This window comes from Stegostoma tigrinum, chromosome 26 (assembly GCF_030684315.1).
Source record: "Stegostoma tigrinum isolate sSteTig4 chromosome 26, sSteTig4.hap1, whole genome shotgun sequence".
NCBI lineage: Eukaryota > Metazoa > Chordata > Chondrichthyes > Orectolobiformes > Stegostomatidae > Stegostoma > Stegostoma tigrinum.
Window position 1 is genome coordinate 1,654,712 of NC_081379.1, and position 15,663 is coordinate 1,670,374.

Sequence of the window (15,663 nt, forward strand, 5' to 3'; positions counted from 1 at the left end):
GCAATAAATGCTGCCTGGCCAGCAATTCCCTCATCCTGTGAATGAATAAAGAAAATACCAGGCAAGGACTGTGAGAAACAGTACGTAGCCAAACCGGAAGAAAACTGATAATATGGATACATAAACACCAGTGAGCCACCAAGAGACATGACCAAGTCTCACTTGTCTCACTACACACTGACTATGAGGGACATGATTTCGACTGGGATAACACATTGATAATCACACCAGCCAGGGAATTCCTGGAGGTCTGGTATTCCAACTGGAACTCCAGCAACAAGCACATTGAATAGACCCTGTGTGCAACTCTCTGAGAAACAGAACCAGAAGTAATAGCCACTAGCCCAGCAAACCGAGGCATATAAATAGCAAGTGGGACAGAACACCGACACTTCACTGGAGGTGCACTGACAGTGTTACCTGGCAGGGTGTCAAAACGTCTGCAATCAAATACACCGCCAGCTCAGTGAGCAAGTCTACAATCCGAGCTACAAATCTTCTCAAAGCTTTAGAACAGAAGTTTATCGCACAAAAAGAATTGAACCCATGCGGTTGTCGTCACTGCATTACAAACCAGCTGATAATGGGAACTGCAGATGCTGGAGAATCCAAGATAATAAAGTGTGGAGCTGGATGAACACAGCAGGCCAAGCAGCATCTTAGAAGCACAAAAGCTGACGTTTCGGGCCTAGACCCTTCATCAGAAAACCTGATGAAAACAGAATCTGATGAAGGGTCTCGGCCCAAAACGTCAGCTTTTGTGCTCCTGAGATGCTGCTTGGCCTACTGTGTTCATCCAGCTCCACACTTTGTTATCTCGTATTCTCCAGCATCTGCAGTTCCCATTATCTCTGAAGCCAAGTACGTCACTGCATTCAAGGGCATTTAGGGGGGATCGGATGCTCGCCCAGCTCGTGATGACCACAATGAAGGGAAAGCACATTCAAGGGTCCAAGTGTCCTCAGAGATGGTAGGAAATGCAGATGCTGGAGTCAGAGACATGATGGTGTGGAGCTGGAGGAACACAGCAGGCCAGGCAGCATCAGGGGAGCAGGAAAGTTGATACTTTGGGTCGGGACCCTTCTTTAGAATTCCTGACCCAAAACGTCAGCTTCCCTGCTCCCCAGATGCCTGGCCTGCTGTGTTCCTGCAGCTCCACACTGTGTTATTTCCAGATGTCCTATGCGACATTCTAATTCGCATCAACCTTTTGATCCTGAAAGTGGTGTTAAAGGAGAAAAACACTGAATCAACCTGAGGGAGCAAATGGCTGTTAATGTACTGAACATTCTCGTGCTGACAAGATAAGTAGTTCATGTCCAGTATGCTTATTTACAGTGACATCACTTTTAATTTCCATGTGATTTAAATTCTTTGAGACACAGTGTAGACCAGGAACATAAAATCTGGCTCTCTTAAAACCAAGGAAAAATCTGCTAGGCTTCTTCACGAAACAATATCAGGAGGAAGAGAGTGAGACAGACTGATAGAAGAGTAGGAAAGAGTGATAGAATCATAGAGGGTTACATAAAGCCTCTAACTCTTCTCTTGCATTTCCCAGCACCTGGCATGTTGCCTTGGAAAGGGGATGAGGGAGGGATGGAGAGAGTGAGAAGGAAGGACTGTGCAAGAAAGAGAAAGAGGGAGATTGAAGGGGATATGGTGGGAGAAGAATGAAAGAGAAAGAGAGAGAGAAGGAGGAAAAATGAGAGAAGGAAGAAAGGAAACAAGAAGGAAAGAGAGGTGCGCAGGAATATTGAGTGGTCACTGGCAATTTTTAAATTGAGGTAATTGCGAGTTTATTTTCTCTGGTGTCTTTCTCTGGCCTCCAGCCTTTTGTAAACAAGGCCCAGGAGATGTTGAAATTAGCCTTAACAGGAACACCCTAAGGCACATTGCTGGAGGTATTCCCAGACTTACGTCTCTTTGCATGCCCAGATTTTAAGCACAGATGAAAGAGCAGCCAAGACCATGACCAACAGGATTGGAGCGATTAAAATCTGGATTTACTAAAACGGACAAAATTAGACAAGCGCAGAGATCTGGGGATGGTGGGGCTGGAGGCAATTACACAGATGGGGAGGCCAATTCAGAGACATTTGAAAGCCAGCATGAGTATTGTAAATTCAAGCCATCGTTGGATTGGGAGGTGGTAGTGATCAGTGAGAAACTTTGGGTCCAGGAGGAACATGACTCATTATCAATTTGGGGTAAAACAGGAGAGTATTGGATGAGAAACTATCATTTGAATAGTTGAAGTCACCTTTGCACTTTCGGTTTGTCTGACAAAACCATTGAGGAATCAGATATCAGATTACTCAGCTGCGATGAAGTATTTCACAGCGGTAATAGACGATCACAAATACACTTCATACTCTGTTTGCAGAAAACAATGCATTCAATATTTATTTAATGTATTTGTCCTCAGTTCTCTAATGAAAAGCAGATATATTGTAGCCCACTGGGAAGATATTCTGGGTTGATGTGATGTTATTGCTGGCAGCAGACTGAGTGGGCTGCAGTCTTTCAAGTGACCTCATTTTAGGGAAATGCTTCCGATCAGGCCCCTTTCGCTGTTGACATTTTCTATGTTGTCTGGGGGTCTGGGGTAGGACAGGGTTGTGGGAGGGAGAGAGCCAGAGAGAGAGAGAGAGAATGGCGAGGTGACTCCAAAATGCTGTATGGAAAATACACTGGAAATTCCACTTCTTGGCTTGTAGTTCGAGTGTTCAAGTTCCTGCAAAAATATATCATCGTTCCTGCAGTGTCACTGGGTCAAAGCCCTCTGTAAGATTATTGCGCACCTACCCACAGCATATGTTCTGCAGTGGTTCAAGAAAGCAGCTCACTCCCACCTTCTCAAGGGGCAACTACAGTCGCGCAATAAATGCTGACTCAGTCAGTGACACCCACGGCCCACATGAGCATTAAAAAAAAGAGAAATCCTTGCACTTCCCCACACTGACGGTGGGGCTATCAATCTGTAGTTCCCCAACTTCTCCCACCTTTCATTTTTAAATAGTGAGGTTGATTTTGCAACTGTCCAATCTGCAGAAACCATCCTAAGAGCAGCAACATCATGAAAGGTGATTACCAATGTATCCATGATCTACAACCACTTCTTTCAACATCTGGGATGTGAATCCTTGGGTCCTGGTGATTTGTCAACTCTCAGTCCTGTTAATTTATCGAATATCACTTTTTTACAAATATTAAGGGCATCATTCTCACTCCTCCTTTGGATCTCAGTTATTTTTGGGAATTTTCTTGGACTATCCTCTGAGAGGACAGACACAAAATAATTATTTAGTTTTTATACCAATTATCTGTTCCTCATTATAAATCCTGCTGTCTCCTCTTGTAATGGGCGCACAATTGTCTTTGTTAATCTCTCCTTTTTACATACATCCAAAAGATTACACAGTCTGCTTCTTAGGCTCCTAGCTAGTTTACATTCACAGTCCGTTGTCCTTTATCTGTTCCCCCGTTCTCTTTAGCTGAATTTTAAAGAGTTGCCAATCCTTCAGTTTAAAACCTAAATCAGGTTTCCACTGCATTCTGTGAGGATTATTTCCAGACTTAATTCTCAGGCAGTCTGCTCTGGATTAAGTCACAGTGCAGGTAATTTGGGTTGGGGGGGTGGCTGTGGGATATGCAGGCAGATGGAGGGAGTTCAGAAATCATTGAAAGGCATTAACATGAGTGATTGTTCATTAGATTTGTACAAGTCCAAAGCAGGGGCATTGGGGGAGTGAGCAGGTCACTGTTTAGAAATGAGAGGTCACCCATTTAAGATCAAGAAGAGCAGAACATTTTTCTCTCTCTGAGCCTTTATAACTCTCTTTACAAAAAATGGTGGAGTCTTCGAAGGCAGAGGGTTATAGATTCTAGACACGCTAGCAAGATTTAAATGTTATCAGGATCTATATAAGTGATTTGGATATAAAAGAGGAGATATGATTAGTACGTTTGCAGTTGAAGCTAAAATTGGAGGTGCAGTGGACAGCCAAAAAGGTTACCTCAGAGTAACTGATTTAGAGAAACCTGATTTAGGGGCGGCACGGTGGCTCAGTGATTAGCACTGCAGCCTCACAGCACCAGGTACCTGGGTTAGATTCCAGTCTCAGGTAACTGTCTGTGCAGAGTTTGCACATTCTCCCCGTGTCTGCCGTGGGTTTCCTCCGGGTGCTCCGGTTTCCTCCCACAGTCCAAAGATGTGCAGGCTAGGTGGATTGGCCATGCTAAATTGCCCATAGTGTTCAGGGGTGTGTGGGTTATAGGGGGATGGGTGTGGGTGGGATGCTCCAAGGGGCGGTGTGGACTTGTTGGGTGAAAGGGCCTGTTTCCACACTGTAGGGAATCTAATCAATATAATGGGACCTTGATCAGATGGGCCAATGGGCCCAGGAGTGGCAGATGGAGTTTAATTTAGAAAAGATAATGTGACGTACTGCATTTTGGAAAGGCAAATCAGGGCAGGATTTATACGCTTAATGGTTATACGCTTTGCTGAACAAAGAGACTTTGGAGTGCAGGTTCATAGTCCCTTGAAGCTAGAGTTGCAGGTAGATAGGATAGTGAAGAAGACCTCCCAACTCCGATACTCAATGCACTGCCCAATAAAGGCAAACATACCAAACATCGTCTTCATTATCCTGTCTACCTGCGAATAAATAAATAAGGTCTTTTTCCCCAGGGTGGGGGAGTCCAAAACTAGAGGGCATAGGTTTAAGGTAAGAAGGGAAAGATTTAAAATGGACCTAAGGAGCAACTTTTTCACACAGAGGTTGGTGTGTGTATGGAATGAGCTGCCAGAGGGAGTGTTGGAGGCTTGTGCAATAACAATGTTTAAAAGGCATCTGGATGGGTACATGAATAGGAAGAGTTTAGAGTGATATGGGCCAAATGCTGGCCGTTGGGACTAGATTTATTTAGGATATCTGGTTGGCATGTACAGATTGAACCAAAAAGTCTGTTTCTGTGCTGTTTCTCTCTAACTCTGTGAGTAAGTGTGACTGTGGAGTAGTGAGATCAGCTGTGATTGTATTGAATGGCACAGCAGGCTTGAGGGGCTGAATGGCCTACTCCTGCTGCTAGTTCTTTCATTCATGTTTCCACTGATGATGTGTTGGGGATTTAAAAAAAACCGGAATCCACTAGTAAGTGTTAAAAGCCATTGAGTGTTAAACACACAGACCTGTTACTATGTGATCTGATAAACTGTGTGAAAATGATGGGAATGCATTGATTGAAACCTGTGCTTGGCACTTTAAGAAAATGCGGAACAGTCTCATTAATCTACAAAAGGTAAATCAGGTGGAGGTTCAAATCAGGAGCACAGTGTGAGTGAACAAAGAATATCACTTTGTGATCTGGTCTAACTCCTCATTTCTCACATTTCTATATCCAATCACCTCATCACTGTTAGTACAAATCAGGAGTTACTAACTCTAGATTAATGTATTCCTGGAGGTTTTGTCAAATGACCTCTAACGCCAGATTTGCCTCTACATCTTCCATAGGTATACCTCACCGGGGAGGTGTATTGGAAAATAATAAATAATTATGAATCATCAACATATACTGTACTGATTAAAACTCTAATGTGCCTTACAAAGCCCCAGTACACATACATACAGACACAAAAAAAATTGGTGTTATGGGCAGGGGGAAAGACTGAGAATGGTCCCTGTTCACAGGGTTTCCTGAGATGATTCTTTTGTCTTGTCAGGACTTGCTATTCCTCAGCTGTCCTTTTCCAGGGACTTGTAGTTGTTTACAGGAGGTGCAGGGTGACTGGTTCACAGCTTATACATTCTCTGAGTTTCATTGGTTAAAAGCTACAGCTTCCAGCATCAGACAGATGCAAATAAATTGTTTTTCTTCATGCTTGATGCTTTCTTTTTATTGCAGAGAGGGGACAGCTCCTTCCTTTTCCAAGACCCAAAGGTTTTGGAACAAACCTTCATACTCACAAGTTGTATAGCCAGTCACATCATTGTTGGTAGGCCGCAGGTCTTTCTCATTGACATCTGGTCACCTTTCCACAGACTCATTAGCTACTTGTGACCTGCTGAATATCCCTTTATACTGAATACCACACCCCCCCTCCCCACAAATCCCACAACCCTCCGCAGCGCTCCTGCCTGCCTGTGGTACCCTCCCCCTCTGCTTCAACCCATGACAGTGTAAACAGCCCTTACAGTGAGCATTAGTAAGTCTCTTTTAAAAAATACAGCAAACCCTTCAAAAATCCCTGCTTTTGAAAACAGTCCTCTTCCCATTTCAGTCCCCGATCAAAAACACAGAAAAATAAAATAAATACAGTATTTACCCCATTTTGATAGCCACGAAAGGCGATACAGAAAAGACAAACATTGAGAACATTTCATTTTAACTTTGTTATTAACACTGAATCCCTGGAGACACCAGGGCACTCCAGGAGGCCTGTTCGCCCCAGAGTCACATCAAACTGGGTGATCTCAATCCGACAATAAAACTCAGCCCCATTGTTCATCACAGTCACTCACTTCACTCCAAAGTTGGGATGAATCCTGATTCTGAATTTCTTTTACTCATTCATGCAATAGGCCAGCACTTATTGCCCAATCCCTCGTTGCCCCTTGAGAAGGTGGGGGTGAGCTGCCTTCTTGAACCGCTGCAGTCCCTGTGCTGTGGGTTGACCAACAATGCCCTTAGGGAGGGAATTCCAGGATTTTGACCCAGCGACAGTGAGGGAACGGCGATATATTTCCAAGTCAGGATGGTGAGTGGCTCGGAGGGGAACTTGCAGGGGGTGGTGTTCCCATGTATCTGCTGCCCCTTGTCCTTCTAGATGGAAGTGGTCGTGGGTTTGGAAGGTGCCTGAGGATCTTTGGTGACTTTCTGCAGTGCATCTTGTAGATAGTACACACTGCTGCGACTGAGCGCGGTGGTGGGGGGAGTGGGGTGTTTGTGGATGTGGTGACAATCAAGTGGGGGCTGCTTTAAAGTGACATTTAAAAGACATTTGGGTAGGTACATGGATAGGAAACATTAGAGGGATATGGTCCGAATGCCAGCAAATGGGGCTAGTTTAGTTTAGGAAGCCTGGTCAACATGGACAAGTTGGGCCGAAAGGTCTGTTTCCATGCTGTATGACTCTATGCTTCATCTTGGATGGGGTCTACCTTCTTGAGTGTTTTGGAGCTGCACCCATCCAGGCATCATTTATTCCAAGACTATTGGAAATTAGGATTAAGGAGGTCTTGGTGAGATGACACCTCAGCTACCATGTATAGTTTTAGTCTTTTTCTGTCAGAAAGAATTTACTGCCACCCACGGGTTCTTCAGTGATGGTTCACTGGGTGCTTGTGGCATGAGGAGGTTTTCTTGAGAAGAGAGTTTGAGTAGACTAGTCCTATATTCCCTGGGATTTAGAAAGGTGAGTGGTGATTTCATTGTAGAGTATGGAATTCTTTGACAGGCTGTTTCCCCTGCCTGGAGAATGCAGAGCTATGGTTCTCAGTGGGTGAGAGGACAGCTTTTTAGGACAGAGAGGATGATGAGTTTCCTCAGTCACCGATTTATAAATCCTTAGAATTCTGTGCACAAGAGACCTGTGAATGTTCAACTTTGAGATCAAGAGATTTTTCAGGACCAATGAATTGTGGTCAGTCAGGAAATCAACAGAGGCGATCAGAGGTGGGAGTGGAGTTGATGTAGAAGATCAGTCATAATCCCACAGAGCAGAAGGGCTGAGTGGCCTACTCCTGCTCTCCATTTGTGTTTTTATTTAAGTCACCATGTCATATACATCCACGCCAGAATGAAGATAAATAAAGTCACACGGAAACTGTAGCCTTTGACGATTATTTCTCAGCGTTTGACACTAAGCCACAATGAGGTGATTTTGAATCAAGAGTTCATTCAAGGAGGGAGTTTTAAGGAGTGTTTTGTAAGAAGTTGGGAGACAGAGAAGTCCAGGGAGGGTAAGATTGAAGTCCAGCTGCTGTTAGGGGACTGATTGAAATTGAGCATCTACCAAAGACCAGAATGAGAGAAGAGCAGAGATCTCAGAGTACTGTGAGCTGCAGGAAATTAGGGAGACTTGGGGTCTTGAGAATTCAGAGGAGAGCTAGAAAACAGGGTCATTGCCAAGGTGAGAGACACGGTAGAAGTAAGGACAGGAGGTGACAGGGGTCAGGGGAATTTCGGTGGGTGGTCCTGAGATTTCAATGAGCTCACATTTACAGAGAGGGTGGAAAATGCATGGTCACTGAGGTGAGCATAGAACATAGAGCAGTACAGTACAGCACAGGCCCTTGTGAATGGCTCTCTGTTACAAAAATATAGGTTCTCTTGCCTCTCTACAAGACGTGCAGATCCTGGATTCAGGCCCCAACTTCACTCTATGACCTTCACCATCAGCAGGCAATACATCACTGATACAGGACATTCCCTGGTGACTGTGAACTCGAACTCAGGTCAGTCTGTATTTATTCACTGAAGTATCTTTGTATACCCTCACTTCAAAACGCGATACAAATCACATGAGCAGCGTTCATGCCAATTTTCACACCCACGCTTTACTGTGGGCTGTACCCATTCCCCAAGGACTGGAAACACAATACACAAAAACACTCAAGAAGCTAGACCCCATCCAAAATGTTGTAGTGACCTATTATCCTGCAAAGATCACTCTACCCTTCATACCCTACATTTTACTATCCTCCATTTGCCTATCCAAGAGTCGCTTAAATGTCCCTAAAGTATCTGACTCCACTCCCACTGCCGGCAGTGCATTCCACACGTCCCACCACTCTCTGTGTGAAGAACCTACCTCTGACATCTCCCCTATACCTTCCTCCAATCACCTTAAAATTATGCCCCCTCGTAATAGTCATTTCCACCCTGGGAAAAAGTTTCTGGCTATCCACTCTATCTATGCCTCTCATCATCTTGTTAGCCTCTATCAAGTCACCTCTCACCCTTCTCTGCTCCAGTGATAAAAGCCCTTGCTCCTTCAACCTTTCCTCCTAAGACCTGCCCTCCAGTCCAGGCAGCATCCTGGTATATCTCCTCTGCACCCTCTCTAAAGCTTCCACATCCTTTCTATAATGAGGTGACCAGAACTGAACACAATATTCCAAGTGTGGTCTAACCAGAGTCTTATAGAGCTGCAGCAAAACCTTGTGGCTCTGGAACTCACTTCCCCTGTCAATGAAAGCCAACGCACCATACGCCTTCTTTACAACCCTATCAACTTGGGTAGCAGAATTCAGGGATCTATGGACATGGACCCGAAGATCCCTCTGTTCCTCCACACTGCCAAGAATCCTGTCAGTAACCCTGTATTCTGCTTTCAAATTCGACCTTCCAGAATGAATCACTTCACACTTTTCTGGGTTGAATTCCATCTGCCACTTCTTTGCCCAGCTCTGCCTCCTGTCAATATCCCATTGCAACCTACAACAGCCCTCCACACTGTCCACAACTCCACCAACCTTTGTGCCATCAGCAAACCTACTAACCCACCCTTCCACTTCCTCATCCAACTCATTTATAAAGATCACAAAGAGCAGAGGTCCCAGAATAGACCCCTGCAGACACCACTGGTCACCGAGCTCCAGGCTGAATACTTCCCACCTAATCTCACCCTGTGTCTTCTATTGGACAGCCTGTTTTGTATCCACTGTCAGAGTAATGAAAGGTTACAACACCTCTCCCTTCAATCCTAAAGTAACTCCTGACACCGTTGAGATAATAAGGTGTAGAGCTGGATGAACACAGCTGGCCAAGCAGCATCATAAGAGCAGGAGAGATGGTGTTATCTCCCCTCCCCTCATCACATCCCGGAGATGCAGTAGCGGGAGGGGGGATAATGTCAGCTTTCCTGCTCCTAAGGTGCTATTAGACCTGCTGTGTTCATCCAGCTCTATACCTTGTTCTCTCAGATTCTCCAGTATCTGCAGTTCCTGCTGTCTCTGATACCATTGAAGTGTTTTTGTGTATTGTGTTTCCAGTCCTTGGGGAATGGGTACAGCCCACAGTAAAGCGTGGGTGTGAAAATTGGCATGAACGCTGCTCATGTGATTTGTATCGCGTTTTGAAGTGAGGGTATATGAAGATACTTCAGTGAATAAATACAGACTGACCTGAGTTCGAGTTCACAGTCACCAGGGAATGTCCTGTATCAGTGATGTATTGCCTGCTGATGGTGAAGGTCATAGAGTGAAGTTGGGGCCTGAATCCAGGATCTGCACGTCTTGTAGAGAGACAAGAGAACCTATATTTATGTAACAGAGAGCCATTCACAACCATGGAGCATCCCTAAGCACTCTGAAAGTAGAACAAAAACAGAAACTGCTGGAGAAACACAGCGCGTCCAGCAGAATCTGTTGGAAGAAGGCAGAGTTAATGTTTTGAGTCTGGTGACACTTTAAGTGTACTGTCAGAAATTTGACAGCCAATTTGTGACAGCAAGATCGTGCAAACAGCCGTGGGATAATGATCAGTGACGTTAGTTAATGGACAAATATGGGGCCCAGGATACCAGGCAGAACTCCCTTACCTTTCTTTGAAATAAAGACCATGCCATTGTATAGAGATGCAGTAGTTTAAAACAGACCCTCATCAATAATGAAGACAGCTCTTGATTGAATATGTTGATATGAGTTTGGTATTTTGGACTTAAAGTGTTTTTTTCTGCCTCTCTTTACCAGCTGGAGCAGGTACACCAGGTGGCGCTCTCTGCTATAACATACATTGGCTGTTCTCTGTCCATTGTTTGCCTGATGGTCACTCTCATCATATTTGCTGTTCTCTCGTAAGTACCAGTAACACTCATCACTCTCTTACTCAGGCACATCACTGCAGCCCAGCTGCTGGGAATCTGCATAAAGGGAGCTGGATGATAGACCGTTCAACAATGACAAATGAGACACAGTTTCATGACTCAAGGGAAATGTAAATTCAGACGCAGTTTAATTCATCGTTTTTAAACAAGGCCGTGAATCTCACCTTCGCTTGCACATGGCTCTCTCTCTCACTCTGTCTCTTACACACACTCAAACTTTCACCTACACTATACACACTCATATATCCTCTCTTTCTTTCTTTCTCACACTCTCACACACTCTCACACTCAGACTCACACACACTGTCCCATACACTCTCTCACACACTCTCTCTCACTCATTTTCTCACACTCAGACTCACACACACACTCTCTCTCATGCACACTGTTTCACACACACTGTCACACGCACTGTCTCTCACAGACACCTGTCTCTCACACACTTTCCTTCCCTCACACACTCTCTTACACACATTCACACACACTCACTCTCTCTATCTCACACACACACACACACACGCACACACACTCACTCACACACACACACACTCTCTCACTCTGTCTCACACACACACACATACTCTCTCTCTCTCTCTCACACACACACACACACACACACACTCTCTCTCTCACACACCCACACACACACACACACACACAGACACACACACACACACACATACACTCTCTCTCTCCCACTCACTCACTCTTTCTCTTGCCCTTATGCAGAGTTGCAGATTCATTTTCTCTCATGCGCTCACATTGTCTCTGTCATGCACATCCATTCTCTCTCACTCTCTCAGACACGCACCCTCCCACACGTGCTGACATGTACTCGAATTGTGACTGATTCCCGGGCGCGGATTCTCAATTTGTTCTGATCTTGTGCAAGGAGGGAGGGAGGAATGGCCCTCGATCTTTGTTCAACCTTAAAGATAGTGGAATCAAGGGTTATGGGGATAAGGCAGGAACAGGATACTGGTTGTGGATGATCAACCATGAACATAATGAATGGTGGTGCTGGCTCGAAGGGCCGAATTGTCTACTCCAGCACCTATTGCCTATTGTCTATAACCTTAAACTCCGCAACTCTGTTCAGTTAAAACAAGGAACACACCTTCCCAGTACTTTTGTACTTATGTTTTTAAAGGAGCCAATAGAACCGGGATTTCTTGAGTCAAAGAGAAAATAAATTTATTTGCTATAAAAACACAATGAAAAATAAAGCACAACATGCAGGTTAGAAACGAGAAATTAGTAAACCATGGATTTTGAATAGTGGCCTTCCAGCAATCGGAGAGTGAAGAGCTAGAGGGACACTGTGTAGTTTTTCTTTTCACCTGCTGTTCAGGGGTTTCTAACAGATATTCTCAGCAGCATTTGCTCTCATCGCGTCTGATCCAGGCCAGATTCTGGTCAAAGTAACTCACAGGATGTTTGTTAGCGGGGGATTCAGTGTCGGTAACAGTATTGAATGTCAATGGACGGTGGTTGGATTGTCTCTTATTGGTGATGGTCACAGCCTGGCATTTATATGGCACGAATGTTACTTGCCACTTGTCAGCCCAGGCCTGGATATTGCCCAGATCCTGTCATGTTGTTCATTTTTTGGGGAATCTGTATTCTCACTGATCAATAATTATGGACTTAAAGAGATATTTGATCAATTTACTAACCCTTTGTCACTAACCTAGCTCTACGTCTGTCACTGCTCTGTGCTAGAAAGTGTATGTTTAATAATGCCTGGGTTTTTTAACCCAAGTTTTATTGCTGTTTCTTTTCTCGATCAGTTTATTGAGCTTCTCCTCTGTATTTTAGATTTGTTTTGGTCTGTTGTTTTACACTTCTATCGCCTTGGAGCCATCTCCAGTGACAGTTCCTTGTCTGTGTTTCTGACCTCCACACTGATCCTCCAAAAATCTGCTATTTGTTCATCACTTCTGTTCCACACTGTCTTGATCCATCATAAACCTGAAGGGAAGCTTCAGCAAACTGGGCTTATTGGTCTCTGCCTTTGTTGACACTCACTTGGCCCAATTGTATCTCTGCTCATTGTGCTGTTCAATTTGAACAGTCTGATGTTGGAACAGGGGACCTCATATACCTCTGCTGACCCTATTGTCCTCATCTTTACCATGGCTGTCCATTCCCTATACACCTGCATTCCCCAGCAGATGGCCTAAAGGCCCTCCACTTCTTCCTGTCCCGCAGGCCTGACCAGTTCCCCTCCACCGACACCCTCATCCGCCTAGCCGAACTCGTCCTCACCATCAGCAACTATTCTTTCAATTCCTCCCACCTCCTACAGACAAAGGGGGTGGCCATGGGTCCCCCCATGGACCCCAGCTATGCCTGCCCCTTTGTAGGTTACGTGGAACAGTCCCTCTTCCGCACCTACACAGGCCCCAAACCCTACCTCGTCCTCTGTTACATTGATGACTGTATCGGCGCCGCCTCATGCTCCCACGAGGAGCTCAAACAGTTCATCCACTTCACTAACACCTTCCACCCCAACCTTAAGTTCATCTGGGCCATCTCCAACACATCCCTCACCTTCCTGGACCTCTCAGTCTCCATCTCAGGTAACCACCTAAAAACCGATATCCATCTCAAGCCCACCAATTCCCACAGCTACCTAGAATACACCTCCCACCCACCTTCCTGCAAAAATTCCATCCCCTATTCCCAATTCCTTCGCCAACGCCGCATCTACTCCCAGGATGAGGCATTCCACTCCCGTACATCCCAGATGTCCTCATTCTTCAAGGACCGCAACTTGCCCCCCACAGTGGCCGAGAACACCCTCAACTGTGTCTCCCGCATTTCCTGCAACTCATCCCTCACACCCCGTCCCCACAATAATAACGAAAAGAGAATCCCCCTCGTCCTCACGCACCACCCCACCAACCTCCAGATCCAATGCATCATCCTCCGACACTTCTGCCATCTACAATCCGACCCCACCACCCAAGACATTTTTCCATCCCCACCCTTGTCTGCTTTCCGGAGGGACCTCTCTCTCCGTGACTCCCTTGTCCGCTCCACACTCCCCTCCAACCCCACCACACCCAGCACCTTCCCCTGAAACCGCGGGAAGTGCTACACTTGCCCCTACACCTCCTCCCTCACCCCCATCCCAGGCCCCAAGAAGACCTTCCACATCAAGCAGATGTTCACCTGCACATCTGCCAATGTGGTATACTGTGTCCACTGTTCACTTTGTGGCCTCCTCTACATCAGGGAAACCAATCAGAGGCTTGGGGACCGCTTTGCAGAACACCTCCGCTTGGTTCGCAATGAACAACTGTACCTCCCAGTCTTGAACCATTTTAACTCCCCCTCCCATTCCTCAGATGACATGTCCATCATGGGCCTCCTGCAGTGCCATAATGATACCACCCGAAGGTTGCAGGAACAGCAACTCATATTCCGCTCGGGAACCCTGCAGCTCAATGGTATCAATGTGGACTTCACAAGCTTCAAAATCTCCCCTCCCCCATTGCATCCCACAACCAGCCCAGCTCGCCCCCACCTCCCTAAACTGTCCTTCCTCCCACCTACCCCATCCTCCCACCTCAATCTGCACCCCCATTTCCTACCTACTAACCTCATCCCACCCCCTTGACCTGTCTGTCCTCCCTGGACCGACCTATCCCCTCCACACTGCCCCACCTATACTCACCTTTACTGGCTCCATCCCCACCTCTTTGACTTGTCTATCTCCTCTCCACCTATCTTCTCCTCTATCCATCATCGATCCGCCTCCCCGTCTCTCCCTATTTATTTCAGAACTCCCTTCCTCTCCCCCATTTCTTGAGAAGGGTCTAGGCCTGAAACATCAGCCTTCCTGCTTCTCTGATGCTGCTCGGTCTGCTGTGTTCCTCCAGCCCCACACCGTGTTATAACCAGGGCCCGTGTGGGTACCCATGGCCACCCGTCTGACCTGGAGAAAGTGAGAGGAGTTAAAGAAGAAATTGTTCAGCGTGAGGGTGAGCTTGGCCGGGTGGTGGAGGCTGGTGGTGGAAGGGGACAGTTCCCTACATTTATTTTCTATTCCACTTGCCAGTAAACAGCAGATTAATAGCACCTACAGACCAATTTTGTGTGATTCATGTAGTAGGATGCCCAGATCCCTCATCTGCTCAGAGCTCTCCAGTCTCCCTCCATTTCAATCATTTGCTGGTTTTCTGTTCTTCCTGCTAAAGTTGACCAGCTCTCATTGTTCGACATTACCTGCTAAAAGATGTACACTCTGTGTCCCTTCTCAGCATCCTCATATTCTCTTCACAACTTACTGCCTGATCTCTCTGTGTGATCAGCGAATTCAATGACAACATGTTTGGTGCCTAGGCTGGGGACTGGTTTCTAACTGAGACAGTTCATGGGGTACGAGCCGAGTTAATCTTTGAATCTGTTGTGTTTGATTGTTCTGTTTGTGCTTGGTTGTTCATTCCTGATCTTGGTGATTTGCAGGTCAGTGAGCGCGATCCGTAACCAGCGTTATCATATCCACGCCAACCTCTCGTTTGCTATTCTTGTGGCTCAGGTTCTTCTTCTGATCAGCTTCCGCTTCGTACCAGGCACGGTAAGTGAGAAGCATTCTGGCAGGGCTGAGGGTGTGATCAAAGCATTGTCCCTTCTCAGACTCCAAGGTCTATGCGCTGCAGAAGCTTCTGGAAGGGAAGCCAATGTGTTGGCATGGTGATTGTTGTACATGGACCCTGAGTGGCCATGGTTTAGATTCAACATTAGATCTCTAGCCACACAATCCTGTTTGCAATGTCTACGCCCTCTTAGAGCTCCCTAAGCTGGGGTTTCTGACACCA

At 46.0% G+C, this 15,663-nt stretch overlaps 1 protein-coding gene across 4 annotated transcripts in view; it reads left to right on the forward strand.

Moving 5' to 3' along the window:
- adgrd1 (adhesion G protein-coupled receptor D1) overlaps positions 1 to 15,663 on the forward strand; it is a 259,133-nt gene that overhangs the window by 140,957 nt on the left and 102,513 nt on the right. For all 4 annotated transcript variants that reach the window (XM_059654884.1, XM_059654887.1, XM_059654885.1 and 1 more), the window contains 2 exons: positions 10,704 to 10,807; positions 15,311 to 15,422. In XM_059654884.1, coding sequence (XP_059510867.1) covers positions 10,704 to 10,807; positions 15,311 to 15,422 — 216 coding nt within the window. The remainder of the gene's footprint in view (positions 1 to 10,703; positions 10,808 to 15,310; positions 15,423 to 15,663) is intronic.